This window comes from Prunus avium, chromosome 4 (genome assembly GCF_965620075.1).
Source record: "Prunus avium chromosome 4, drPruAviu1.hap1.1, whole genome shotgun sequence".
In the NCBI taxonomy this organism is placed as follows: domain Eukaryota; kingdom Viridiplantae; phylum Streptophyta; class Magnoliopsida; order Rosales; family Rosaceae; genus Prunus; species Prunus avium.
Window position 1 is genome coordinate 29,875,719 of NC_142287.1, and position 12,186 is coordinate 29,887,904.

A 12,186-nucleotide genomic window follows, 5' to 3' on the forward strand; every position below is an offset into this window, starting at 1 on the left:
AATTGGCAGCGAGACGCCAAAAGATTGGCACACATTTGGTACATAATTGCACAACGACTTCTTCTAAAAGATTAAAAAATAATAATAAAGAAAGAAGGATAAAATCATATTCTAAGCTTCTAAATTAAAATTTGACAATTGTTATGTGTGTCAAAATCACTATGTCACTCCTTTGAAATTAATATTTGCAGAGGAGAGTCTCAAAATTACAAAAGCAAAACCAAATGTTAAAAGCCCCCAACCCCAAAAGGAAAGTGCTAAAGTTGCTAACCATTCCATTGAAGTTGATCCATCATTGGGCTCAGATGGTAATTATACAATCCATAAGGCAATTGTGTAGACTCCACAAAATCAAAGTCAGAGTTAGAGCTCCCAAATGAAGCATCCATATTGGTCTGCTCATCAATCAACATATTTGCCTTTTCGATTCCCACTTCACAAGCCTTCTCCTTCTGCGGTTGCATAAACATTTCTTGATCAGGTTTTGAGGGTTCAAAGTTACCAGTGCCCCATTTGCAATTCTCATTTACAATCTCAAGCTCTGATAGTGGATATGAGTGACAAGAGGAGGTTGGGACACTAGCTCCAGCTGAGGGTTGATTCAGGGCCTCCATGAAAGCATTTGAATTAAGTTTTTCTTGGAGAGTCCAAGCCGTATTATGGTTTCGGTATTCGTAGACTGATGATAGGGTTGAGCTTCCGTGCAATGAGTGGTCAGGGTTGATATGATTAGTATCAGGAGAGGAGGAAATAGAAGATAATGCTTGAAAATGTGCTTTCAATATGTCTATGGAAGTATCTGAGACATGTGAATTTACAGGGAAAAAATAAGAGGGTTTAGGCAGAGTTGGATAAAATGAGCATTCACTAATGTTGTTGTTGTTGGTGCTATGGTTAGTTTTGGAAGAAGGGAGAAGATTGTGCGTGTTGGGATCTAAACCTTGTGCAATGAGCTTCTTCTTGATGCATGAGTTCCAGAAATTCTTGACTTCATTATCTGTTCTACCAGGCAAATGCTTGGCTATCTGAGCCCATTTGTTGCCCAAAATCCTATGAACTTCTATGATGGTTCTCTCTTCTTGCTCAGAAAATGAACCCCTCTTGAGATCTGGTCTCAAATAGTTTATCCACCTTAATCTGCAACTCTTTCCACACCTCTGCAAACCTGCAATATTACTGAGGAAATTAAAACCAAACAAAGAACAAGCTCACGAAACGACATCGTTGAAATTAAGGGAGAGATTTATATAAATTTAAAAGAAAGAATCAATTGAGAAAGGGATTACCAGCTAGTTTTGGGATAGAGCTCCATGAACCATGGCCATAGGTGTTTATGTGATTGATTAGCATTTCATCTTCTTCAGGGGACCATAGTCCTCTCTTGACTTTCTGTTTGCTGCAACATTTATGGCCCATATCCTTAGCTATATTGATCCCTCTAAGTTCCAACCCTTCCTATAGTATAGTGCACTTGTTATTATCTTCTAGTGTGGATGTGGCTAGTTTTCCTTATATATGTTTCTTGAAATCTCCAATTTTAGAAAAAAAAGGTGCATATCTGCTTTAATAAAGTATATATGTTTCATTCAATTTGGCTTTATACGTATGATGCAGATGGGTGGAGAGAGAGAGAGAGAGGAGAACCTTTAATTAACTTTGGGTTCACTCATTTAGCTTCCTAGCCTGTCTCATCAACTATTGCTCTCTCAACTGATTACCACATTTTTCTTTGGTTACATTTTGAATCTTACTTGAGTAAGAGTTAGTGTATAATGCACAAAGCATGATGATTCTCAACGTAAGATCATCCTTCAATTACTGTTTGATTTGAGGATTAATTCACATTATATGGATCATATTTAATATATACTTTGGTAACATAGAGCTTTAGTTGATGGATTTCTCTCAAATAAGCTTATTTGAGGGACACCCTTGTAGTGTCCGCCACACATTGTATTTCAATTATCTGAATCGTCTAGTTTTTAGATATTCCATAAAAGATCATTTCTGCAAAAAAAAAAAAAAAAATTACTTGAATCCGAAATAATCTAACCACTCAATTTGATTATTGTTATTACTGTCTTTTCTTAAAGCACCGTCCTCGTCTATTTTGTTGGTCCTAACTAGATGCCTTAATGATTTTCAATTTGCATGATTTTTGGCAGGATGATCTATGAACTTAAAAAATAAATGGTTTGGATCATTGATAATAAAAAATTCATCAAAAACCCTAAAAGGTGTCCATGAAATAAAATTATTTGAAGGATCCTCAATATAATATAAGGGGAATATAACATATGTAAACACTGGTATATATATGCATGAATTAGGCATGCATGAGAAGCTTAGTTAATCATAGGTATAGTAAGCATAAACTGCTGGTTTAGCAACAGTGCATAATGTAAGTAACAATTAGTTTACCCTAAGTATAATTAAAAGTTGATTTTGATCTTTTTGTTTTACTTAATAATTAAATTCTCTCTCTCTCTCTCTCTCTCTCTCTCTCTCTCTCTCTCTCTCTCTCTCTCTCTCTCTCTCTCTCTCTCTCTCTTAATGATGTGATGTGTTACATATCCTTAGCAAACACACATTTAAATATAAAAATCATATATCTAAGAGGAAAATATTTGGGTATGATCGGATCGTGTTATTACTTTACGTGTTGCAATATGAGTAGTCAACGATTTATGTTTTAAAAAATATTATTAATAAACATAATATTTATTATATCATGAGTGGGGTACTACTATACATCATGTAACAGTGTGACGGACACATCAAAGAATTCATATACAGTTGATTCATATATCGAGGATGAATGATAATGTCCATATGCGGGAAGGCCGAAGAGGGAAGGCCTAATGATTTAAAGGTAACCCCATCATTTGTTGGACATAATTTCTACATTTCTATGTTTGATGCCAGTTATATTCAGAATAGGCGGCATTTTGCCCTTTTCTTCACTCAACCGTTGCTTGAGGTTGTCAATCATATTTTCTTGGTGTCAACGAAGAAGATGGTGATTGGATATCCTTGCTTTCATGATTTTCCTCCCTGCCCCTTCTTGCATTTCCTTATTCATCTGTCTTAGTTAATCCTTTTTTTTCCTCATAGATTAATATATCTGAGGAGAAAATCACGTGGAAAAGCAAAGCAGACAAATCAGAGGAGAGAAAGCAAACACATTCTCCATATCGAATGAAACCAACTTGTTGATCTTTCCACCATGCCCACCTTTCACGTACAATTGTAAAAATTGTCTCTCCTGGCCCCGCTATAAACATCATTGTTGATGGTCTGTTAGTTATTTTCTCGCATTAAAGAGAAAAAACATCATTGATGCACTGAGAGAGCAGTTATAATTTTTTCTCGTTTTCTTCAAGAAGTCCCTTTGTCCTTTTCTTTTGTTTTGGTCGAAAAGTCCATTTTTCTTGTGGAGCATGAAGTAAAATTTTGCGTGCATTCTTTACATACGATTTTTTTAGTGTTTATCAGATGCAACGCAAGTCCGAATTTATAGCTTGTCCTGTTCAAGTGATACACCAGGTTACTCAGACAAGCTAAGATTAGATAGCTCCCTACGCAGAATAAGATAGTACTAAGAAGGCGTTTGGTTTGCGGGGAAAAAAAGGAGTTTGGGAATGGAAAATCATTTCCTTTTTCATATTTGGTAAGTCTAGATCAGAAAAATGAGGGAAAATGATTGCCTATTCCCAAGCCTTTTTTTCCCACGAACCAAACACCTTAGATCATTCACAATCATACTTTCTATTTTTTAGTTAAATTTAGCTAAAAACATATAAAAGCTAATTTAAGAACTCTCTATAAAATATCTCTAATTTAGAGAGTCATAAATGTTATAACTCTTTTTTAATTGGTCCATCTCTATTAAAAAATAATATAAAAAATAGTTAACATTAATTAAAGGTTTGATATACTCATTAAATAAAGCAGGACTAAATTATAGGGAGCCACTATGAGTTATTTCTCCCTCTTCGGATTTAGGAGCTCCTAGAAGTCTCTCTATTTTAGGAGGTGAATAAGGAGCATGGTTGGAGTTGTATTTTTCCAATTCCTCTATAAAATTTGTCTAAAAAAATGATTTAGGAAGCCCATTGTGAATGCTCTTAGAGTTAATAGTTATCCACATGGGTCTCTTGAATTCGACCTTCGTTCTTCACTTCCTAATTTGTTGGTTTGCAAGTGCAAAAGTGGGGTTGCACCTATATGTATTGTTGTATGTCACTCTATTTGTCTATCTAGGATATATGCCTATACGGGGAGGAATATATAAGCTTGATATACATTGTTTGCTAGTGGAAGCTAATGGGAAAGGGCTTAAGTACCTCAACATACCAACTTACGTCAGAAACAGCATTTCATCCACAATTTTTTCAAAGGTATAATGAATAAGTGTATATTAATCCAAAACCAAATATTTATAAGATCTGCATGTTTCCCATGGCTGAACAGAACAGACAGCAGCATGCCCCTCATCACAAGTTCACAAGTTAAATCATCCCCAACTTTTTTTTCAACTCTTTTCTTCTTTTGTTGTTTTGTATGAGTCATCAGTTTACTGTTCACTGTCTTTCTTTTGGGGTTTTATACACAAATGATGCTCTAGCCTTGGCAAATTAATTAAGTAGGTTTATACAAATACCCACTAGTGTAATGGTGTAGAGTAATTGTTCTTTCAAGGAAGGTCCTGAGTTCGAGTCCTAACATTCGTGTAGTATGTTATCGCCTCTCTCAAAAAGGAAAGTTCTTAACAAAAGAAAGAGAGTATGTTTAGAATTTTTAATTCATATGCTTAAGGGGGGCAAAATCATAATCCGGGCTTTCTATGCAGTAAAGGGTCAACTAAATTTTCCATGATCATCATTAATATGTAATTAGAATGATGGACCACCAGTCCATTATAAATTTTACTGTATATAGTAATGTTACCGACAGTTTCCATAATCATCCTTCCTTCTTCTTTTGGCCCTGATCAATTTTCATGATCATCACTTCGAAGAAATTTTATGTGCAAAAGCCAAAACAAGCTTGATTAACCCCACTACTAAAAAAATATCAATCTACTTACTGTTCATGGATCAAATTATTATTATTAATTAGTTTCCCTGATAACCCCCACTCCTTTTCATAACTTTTCTTCCACAACATTTTCTTTCTGCTGTTACTTGTCTCACTGCATGTCTCTATTCCGAAGACTTTTCTTTGATATATTGCAAGGGGTCATTGACCATCATTGCCCCCCCTTGTGTGCTACATCAGCTGCGAAAATTCATAGATCAGAAATCTAAATTCAAAATCCAATCATAGGATCCAAACGGGCCTAATTTCCTTCTAGGGTTATATCGACGTAGCAGTGTCATGTGACCATTTCCATCTGCGCATTTATAAAACACTCCGGTCAATGTCGGCAGCTTATTTCGTGTCATTTTTTAGTATTACTAGTCTTCAAGAGTACTACCCAAGTTATTATTAGGTAAGAACTTCTGATCTTGCAACTCAGTTAATGTCAATGATTGTTGTTTTTGGGATATGCTGAGTTTTGATAGATTTCTTAAGCTTGTCAATGTCTTGTAAACATGATCAATAAAAATTCCAAGTATAAACATAACAGCTCATGGCCCTTCCAGTGGCACCAGAAGCAGCAGCGATACCCTTAAAAAGGTTTTGAATCTTCTGCATAACAATTGGGTTTTGGAAAGAAGGATCTGAGAAGTGGCAGATACAACTACTGAAAAGACAGAAATAAATAAATAGTAGTTCCATCCAGCTTTTGGAGCAACTGGGGCAAAAAAAAGGATAAAGAGAGATGAAGTGTTCAAGTGATAATCAAAGTTTACACTTCAATTATATGCCGTCTAATTTGATCAGCAGCCAATGATTTCTTGACATCTATTAAATCCATTAATATATAAACTTTTAATTACAATTCATCTGTCTTTAGATTTTATGTTTTGTTGCATGTAGTGACCAACGCATCAAGTCATTATTTTATGGTTGCATTGAATCCAAAAAGCCCATATTCTGTTCCAGAAAGCCCATTTCTGCTATGGATATTTGTACAAGTCTGGCTGCTTTCAGTTTATGTCGTGCTAATTCTCAATTGGGTATGTGAAAAAATTGATGGACTAGTTCATCGCTTGTCTTTTCTAGGACATAGAAATATCATGGAGATAGCAACTGTTTTAGTAGATTCTTTTACGTTTCTCAATAATCAAAATTACACCCTCTCAAACATGTGACGGCACGGAACTAGACTTGGTATTTCGGTCTCGTTTGTTAGGAAAGATTAGACTAGATTAGACTAGCAAAATATCTACATTCATGTGCAATCAAGGCATTATATAGATATTATTGTCTAATTTGGAGGACAAAGGAAGACTATGAATAAGAAGTTGATGACTAAAACTTATCCCTCATAATCCCATCAATTTCAAAGGAATTAGGGGGATCAATTATAGTCATTAACCTCTTATAGATAATCCCCATTATTCCTCCAAGTTAGGTAACATAATCATATTATGCCTTCAATGCATATGAAATGTAGGTATTTTTCTAGTGGGCCCGTTTGTTACACCTTCTTAGCTTGGATTGGACTGGACACATTTTTATCCCTTGTTTGTTTTCACTTGGTTCTAGTATTAAGTGGGACTGTTAATACTGGCCTCACCAAAAGCACCTCCTTAGGTGTTCTTATTGAGACCCGCGTGGAAAGGGAGGACAAGACAGTCCCAAGCACTTCGCTAGAGTTCTTTTCCTTATTGCACCTCTCCACCCAAGCGCAAGACACCATACACAACCACCGACCACCCAAGCAGCCAAGAGCCAGCAAACCCACCGAACCCACTGCAACCACCAAGAGCCAACAGACCCACCCACCATAGATGTTTTCTCTCTCCTCCAGCCACCACCCAGATATTTGCCAGATCCTCCATAGCCACTACATCATTGTTCCCAATCAGCCATTGCATCATCGATGTGCCCCTCTTCCTCAAGCTCTTTTCTTTACTTCTCTCTACAAATCCATAAAGAAAATTGCAAAACAGAAAAGGAACATAAATGATTTCAAAAATAGAACTAATAAATAAAGAGAAAATTAAACATAAGAAGAGAAGAAGAGAGACAATGGAGAAGAATAAGATGAAAGAGAGGGGGGAGATGAAGAGAGGGGGAGAAAGAAACTGAACAATATTTATAATTTTCAATTTTAAGTTATATATATTTATTAATATATATTTTATTTATTTATTTTTAGGTTAAAATTTCTAATTAAGGGTTAATTACTGTAGACGTCCGTCAACTATGGCCCCAGTTGCAATTGGGTCCGTGAACTAAATTTTGTGGCAATTTCGTACTTTAATTTGACAAGAGGGTGCAATTAGGTCCTGCCGTAACTGAATTCGTCGAAATTGACCATGTGAGTGTCACGTGGTCTTGTCAGTCGGGGTATAAGTGACTTTTCGTCATTTCAAATGAAACAAATCGAATATAGGGCTGAAGAAAAGGGAAAAGACGTGAACTATCCCTTCTGAGGCAGCCATTGGAGTTGCATACGGTGAGCGATCCCTTCTGATGCAGACATTGGAGTTAAAATTCCTGCAGCAGTGACTGAGTGAGTGAGAAATTTTCTGTGTAAGGTTCGAAATTTGGGGTTCATCGGGGGTACAGTTAAAGGTTAGGGTTTCATTTTGGGGGTAGTTGGGTTTTTGGTCCTTTTGGCTGATAGTGATGGAAGAGTTTGACTTCCGTTGGGGTGGTGTTGCGCCTAAATACAGTAAGTGATTCTGCCTGTTTGAATACGTATGAGTTGGTTTTGTTTTCATCTGTGTGGTCCATAGCTTTTAAAGATTCCTTACACACTTTGTTGCTTTATACTGTCGTTGACTGCAACACTTAGGGTTTTTTTTATCCCTTCTTGTCTTCTATCTATGCCTCACACCAAATGGACTGAAGTTATTCCATAGCAATTTAAAAACTGAACGAAATGTGTACTGTATATTTTGATTTTGGTGCAGAACATTGAATTAAAAAGGAAAAGTTTTGACCCTTGTTTACTGGTGCAGAACATGAGTTGGTTTTGTCTGATTTTAGGTGTGTGTGTTTTAGCATTGTTTTGACCCTTGTTTACTGTGCAGGTAACCATGAAAACTGTAGTTTAGAACTTCACCATGGGGGTGTGTTGCAAAGTGGGGAGTATAAAAAAGGAAAAGTTTGTTACTTGGATAATGTTGTACAAGATTTTCTGTCATTGGTGGACTTAAGAAAGATAGGGAAAGGGCTTGGTTACAATGTAGACATTTCCAACCCCAAACCAACTCTGGAAATATGGTATAGGAAGGGTGGAACCCATGGTGTAGGTGGGCTTGAACTTATCAGCTCTGATGCTAAACTGGTTGACATGCTGGGCCAAATGCCATGTAATAGGATTGTGGGGTTGTACTATATTGAAGTGGGCAATTCTAATATAGTTTGGAGTCAAGGTTTGGATGGTGCAGACAATTATGCAGAGGTGCAACACAATGTTCAGGTGGAAGATGAAACTGGGGTGGAAGATAATGTTGATGTTGAAGATAAAGATGAAGCTGAGGTTGTAGACAGTGAAGAAGATGATGGAGAATTTGTTGATAGTGATTACGAGTTCAGTGAAGAAGAATTTGGGTTTAAGACAGTTGAAGTGCCTGTTCATGAAGGGGCAGAGGACAAAGGAGGCGATAGCAATAGGAGGCCTGGTTTTGAAGCTCCTGGAGAGGTGTCATCAGATGGTGAGCACACCTCAGATTTTGATACTGAAAGTGAGGGTGATGGGGATGATATGGAAGGGGATAATGAAGGGACAAGTAAGGTGAGAAGGAAAAAAAAAACTGCCTCGGTTTAAGCAGTATAGAAGGGCGTTGGACTTAAAGAATCCTGAGTTTCGGCTTGGGATGCAATTTGAAAACAGACAGGTTCTTAAGGAGGCACTCAGGGAATATTCCATTATTCATGGAAGGAAACTGTTCTTTGAAAAAAATGACAATACGAGAGTAAAGGCAATTTGCAACGGAGGATTAAAATGTCCATTTGTGGTTTATGCTTCACAGATTGGAAAGAATGTGCAAACATTTGTAATTAAGAAGTTGAGCTTAGAACACACATGTGGGAGGGTGGAGAAACTGAAGTTTGCTAATCCCAAATGGATTTGTGACAGATTTTCTAGCAAGATTATGAGAAACACAGATTGGAATCTCAAAGCTTTTCAAGGAGAAGTTTTGGAGTCCTCTCATGTGAGGGTGTCCAAAACTCAAGTGTATAGGGCAAAGAAATTGGCTAAAGCATAAATTGAAGGAAACTACATACAGCAATATGCACGGTTGTGGGACTATGCAGAGCAGTTGAAGAAAACCAACAAAGGTAGTACAGTGAAAATTAAGTGTGATATAGTTGGGGGTGAAGCAATATTTCAAAGGATTTATGTGTGTTTGGCTGCTTGTAAAAGAGGGTTTTTAGAAGGGTGCAGGCCTGTAATTGGGGTTGATGCTTGCCATTTAAAAGGTCCTTATCCTGGCCAAATATTGACTGCTGTAGGAGTTGATGGTAATAATGGTCTTTTCCCAATTGCATATGCTATGGCTGAGATTGAAAACAAGGACTCTTGGATTTGGTTTCTGTCTTTGTTGATTGAAGATTTAGGTATTAGAAATGGTTTATCCTGGGCTTTCATAAGTGATAAGCAAAAGGGGCTCATACCTGCCATTGCACATGTACTACCAACTGCAGAGCATAGGATGTGCGTCCTGCACTTGTACAATAATTTCAGAGCAACACATCTTGGTCTCACTCTTAAACACATGTTGTGGGCAGCTGCCAGAGCCACTACTATTCCTTGGTGGGAAGCAGAAATGGACAAGATGAAGGAAGAGGACTTGGAAGCTTGGAAATGGTTGGTGCAGAGACCACCCAATAATTGGACCAGATCTCATTTTCATACAAGGTATAAGTGTGATCTTCTACTAAACAACCTTTGTGAGAGCTTTAATGCAGCTATAATTGATGCCAGAGATAATTCCATTTTAACATGTTTGGAGAGTATTCGAATGTATGTGATGCTTAGGATGGCTAATCGAAGGGCTGCTTGTGGTAAATGGAAACACCCTGTTGGCCCAAGGATATTCAAAATAATTGAGAAGAACAAGATGGGAGCTTCTCAATGCATTCCTAGATTGGCTGGGGAGAAAATGTATCAAGTCAGTCACATGTATGGTGGGGAGTTTGTTGTAGATCTTGCAGCAATATCTTGTAGTTGTAGGAGATGGGATTTATGTGGCACACCCTGTGCACATGCTATTTCAGCTATATTCCACAGAGATGAAAACCCTGTTGAATATGTACATGAGTGTTATAAGCCAGAGACATACATGAGGTCATATCAACCAATAGTTCACCCCACCCCTTCTATGGATCAGTGGGTTAAGGGTGGCTTGCCTCCAATTAGACCTCCATTTCATAAGCGGCAACCAGGAAGACCTAAGAGAGTGAGGACAAAGGAGGCTGCTGAGGTTCAATTACCAGCCCCAAACCCACCAAACCCTTTGCCTCCAGGTTACACTGCTCCAGCAGCAAAACTTAGAAGACTCTTCATTAAAATTAGATGTGGAGCATGTGGAAAAGAAGGCCACAATCGAAGAGGATGTGGAAGACAGGTTGTTTAATAAAAAAGGGTTTTGTTATGCATTTTAATTATTTGTACTGTGGTCCGCTGTGGTTGTGATTTTGTATAGTTGTGCTTGTATGTTGTGCAGGCTGAGGCAGCCCAAAATGGGAATGTTGGCCAAAATGAAGTTCAAGCAGCTGACAATGGAAATGCAGGCCAAAATGATATTGCCTCAGCCCAAACTGAGACTGCCCCAGTCCAAACTGACACTGCCCCAACCCAAACTGAAACTAATGCTGCCCCAACTCAAACTGACACTGCCCCAGCCCAAATTGAAGTTATTGGGCGCAGAGGAAGAGGACGAGGAAGAGGAAGAGGCTTATGGAATCCAGCTGCAAGGATGTCATCTTCACAACCAGTTAGTTGCCTATTATTCTTGCCCAACTCAGATTTTTTATGTTTGCCTATATAGTAATATATTTTGTTTGTGGTTTTTATCTTAAGTGGTAAGGGATATCAGTTAAGGAAGGGTCAATCCGCCAATGACATTCTCACAAGTGCCCGTGCGAGGAAGATTCAAACACACTGTCAAAAGAGGAGGACAAGTATAGACTGTCAATTGGGGTTGATTTTGTGGACTTTTAAGACCTATTTTTGGACTCTTATGTACTTACTATGTGGATGTGTATTTTGGGTGAACAATTATAAACTCAAGTATGCTATTTGGTAATGTTATTTTGAAGGCTCTTTTGCCTATTCTATGTAATGTTCAGGTGTATTTTGGATTGTATGTAATGTGCAGTTGGTGAATGTTAATTGGTAATTGAAGCCTTTTGGATTGTATGTAATGTGCCCATGTTCATTTGGTATACACTGCCAATTCGACACAAAATCAGCTTATATAGCAAAAATCTGATACATTGCCAAATAGGCACAAAATAACCTTAGCCCAGGTTTCTGCCCATTTCTGCACTACCATCAAAAGCTGTTCAAGAGTATATACAACATTATGAACATTTTCTGCCATTTCTAGACTACCAAATCATCCATATTGATGAACAATATCACAATTATTAAACAAAACAGAACAACAACCCAGAACCACCTTTGTCTTTGTCGATAACTCAAAATTTCCCCTTCTAGTACAACAACTTGTTGACCCATTCCCAGATTCTGTTTTTTCAAAATCTTGATTTCTTCTTCCTCTTCTCTCAGTTTTTGCTCTAATTTATTCTTCTCTTCTTCCATCTTTCTGAAATTCTCCGCCGTTGCTCTCAATTCGTCCTCCATTGCTCTTACTCTCCTAAGTAACCCAGGCAAGATTTCCTTTCCTCGTGCGCATGTTTCTTTCTCCACCCATTCGAAAAAATGCACCCCCCTCTTACTGTTCTGCAATTCAAACAAAACGAAACACCAATTTCAGACCCAAAAAACCACCAATTTCTTTCTCCAACCATGCGAAAAAACGAAACACCAATTAACCCTTATGCAATTCAAACAAAAACTTACCCGATTATTGCAACATGCCTCAAATCTTC

At 37.5% G+C, this 12,186-nt stretch overlaps 1 protein-coding gene across 1 annotated transcript; it reads right to left on the reverse strand.

The window, feature by feature from the left end:
- Positions 1–14: 14 nt before the first annotated feature.
- On the reverse strand, positions 15–1,471 carry LOC110763637 (uncharacterized). The gene is made up of 2 exons (XM_021966465.2): positions 1,287–1,471; positions 15–1,165 (listed from the first exon to the last, which is right to left on the reverse strand). The coding sequence occupies exons 1-2, from the start codon at positions 1,414–1,416 to the stop codon at positions 267–269; spliced, it is 1,029 nt and encodes a 342-aa protein (XP_021822157.1). The 5' UTR covers positions 1,417–1,471; the 3' UTR covers positions 15–266.
- Positions 1,472–12,186: the final 10,715 nt, after the last annotated feature.

What these genes read in the sequence shown, in the direction of transcription:
- LOC110763637 (XM_021966465.2), bottom strand. Translation starts at nt 1,416, where the DNA reads ATGGGCCATAAATGTTGCAGCAAACAGAAAGTCAAGAGAGGACTATGG. An exon ending in CTCTATCCCAAAACTAGCTG is followed by an intron (nt 1,166 to 1,286) that starts GTAATCCCTTTC and finishes GTAATATTGCAG; the next exon opens with GTTTGCAGAGGTGTGGAAAG.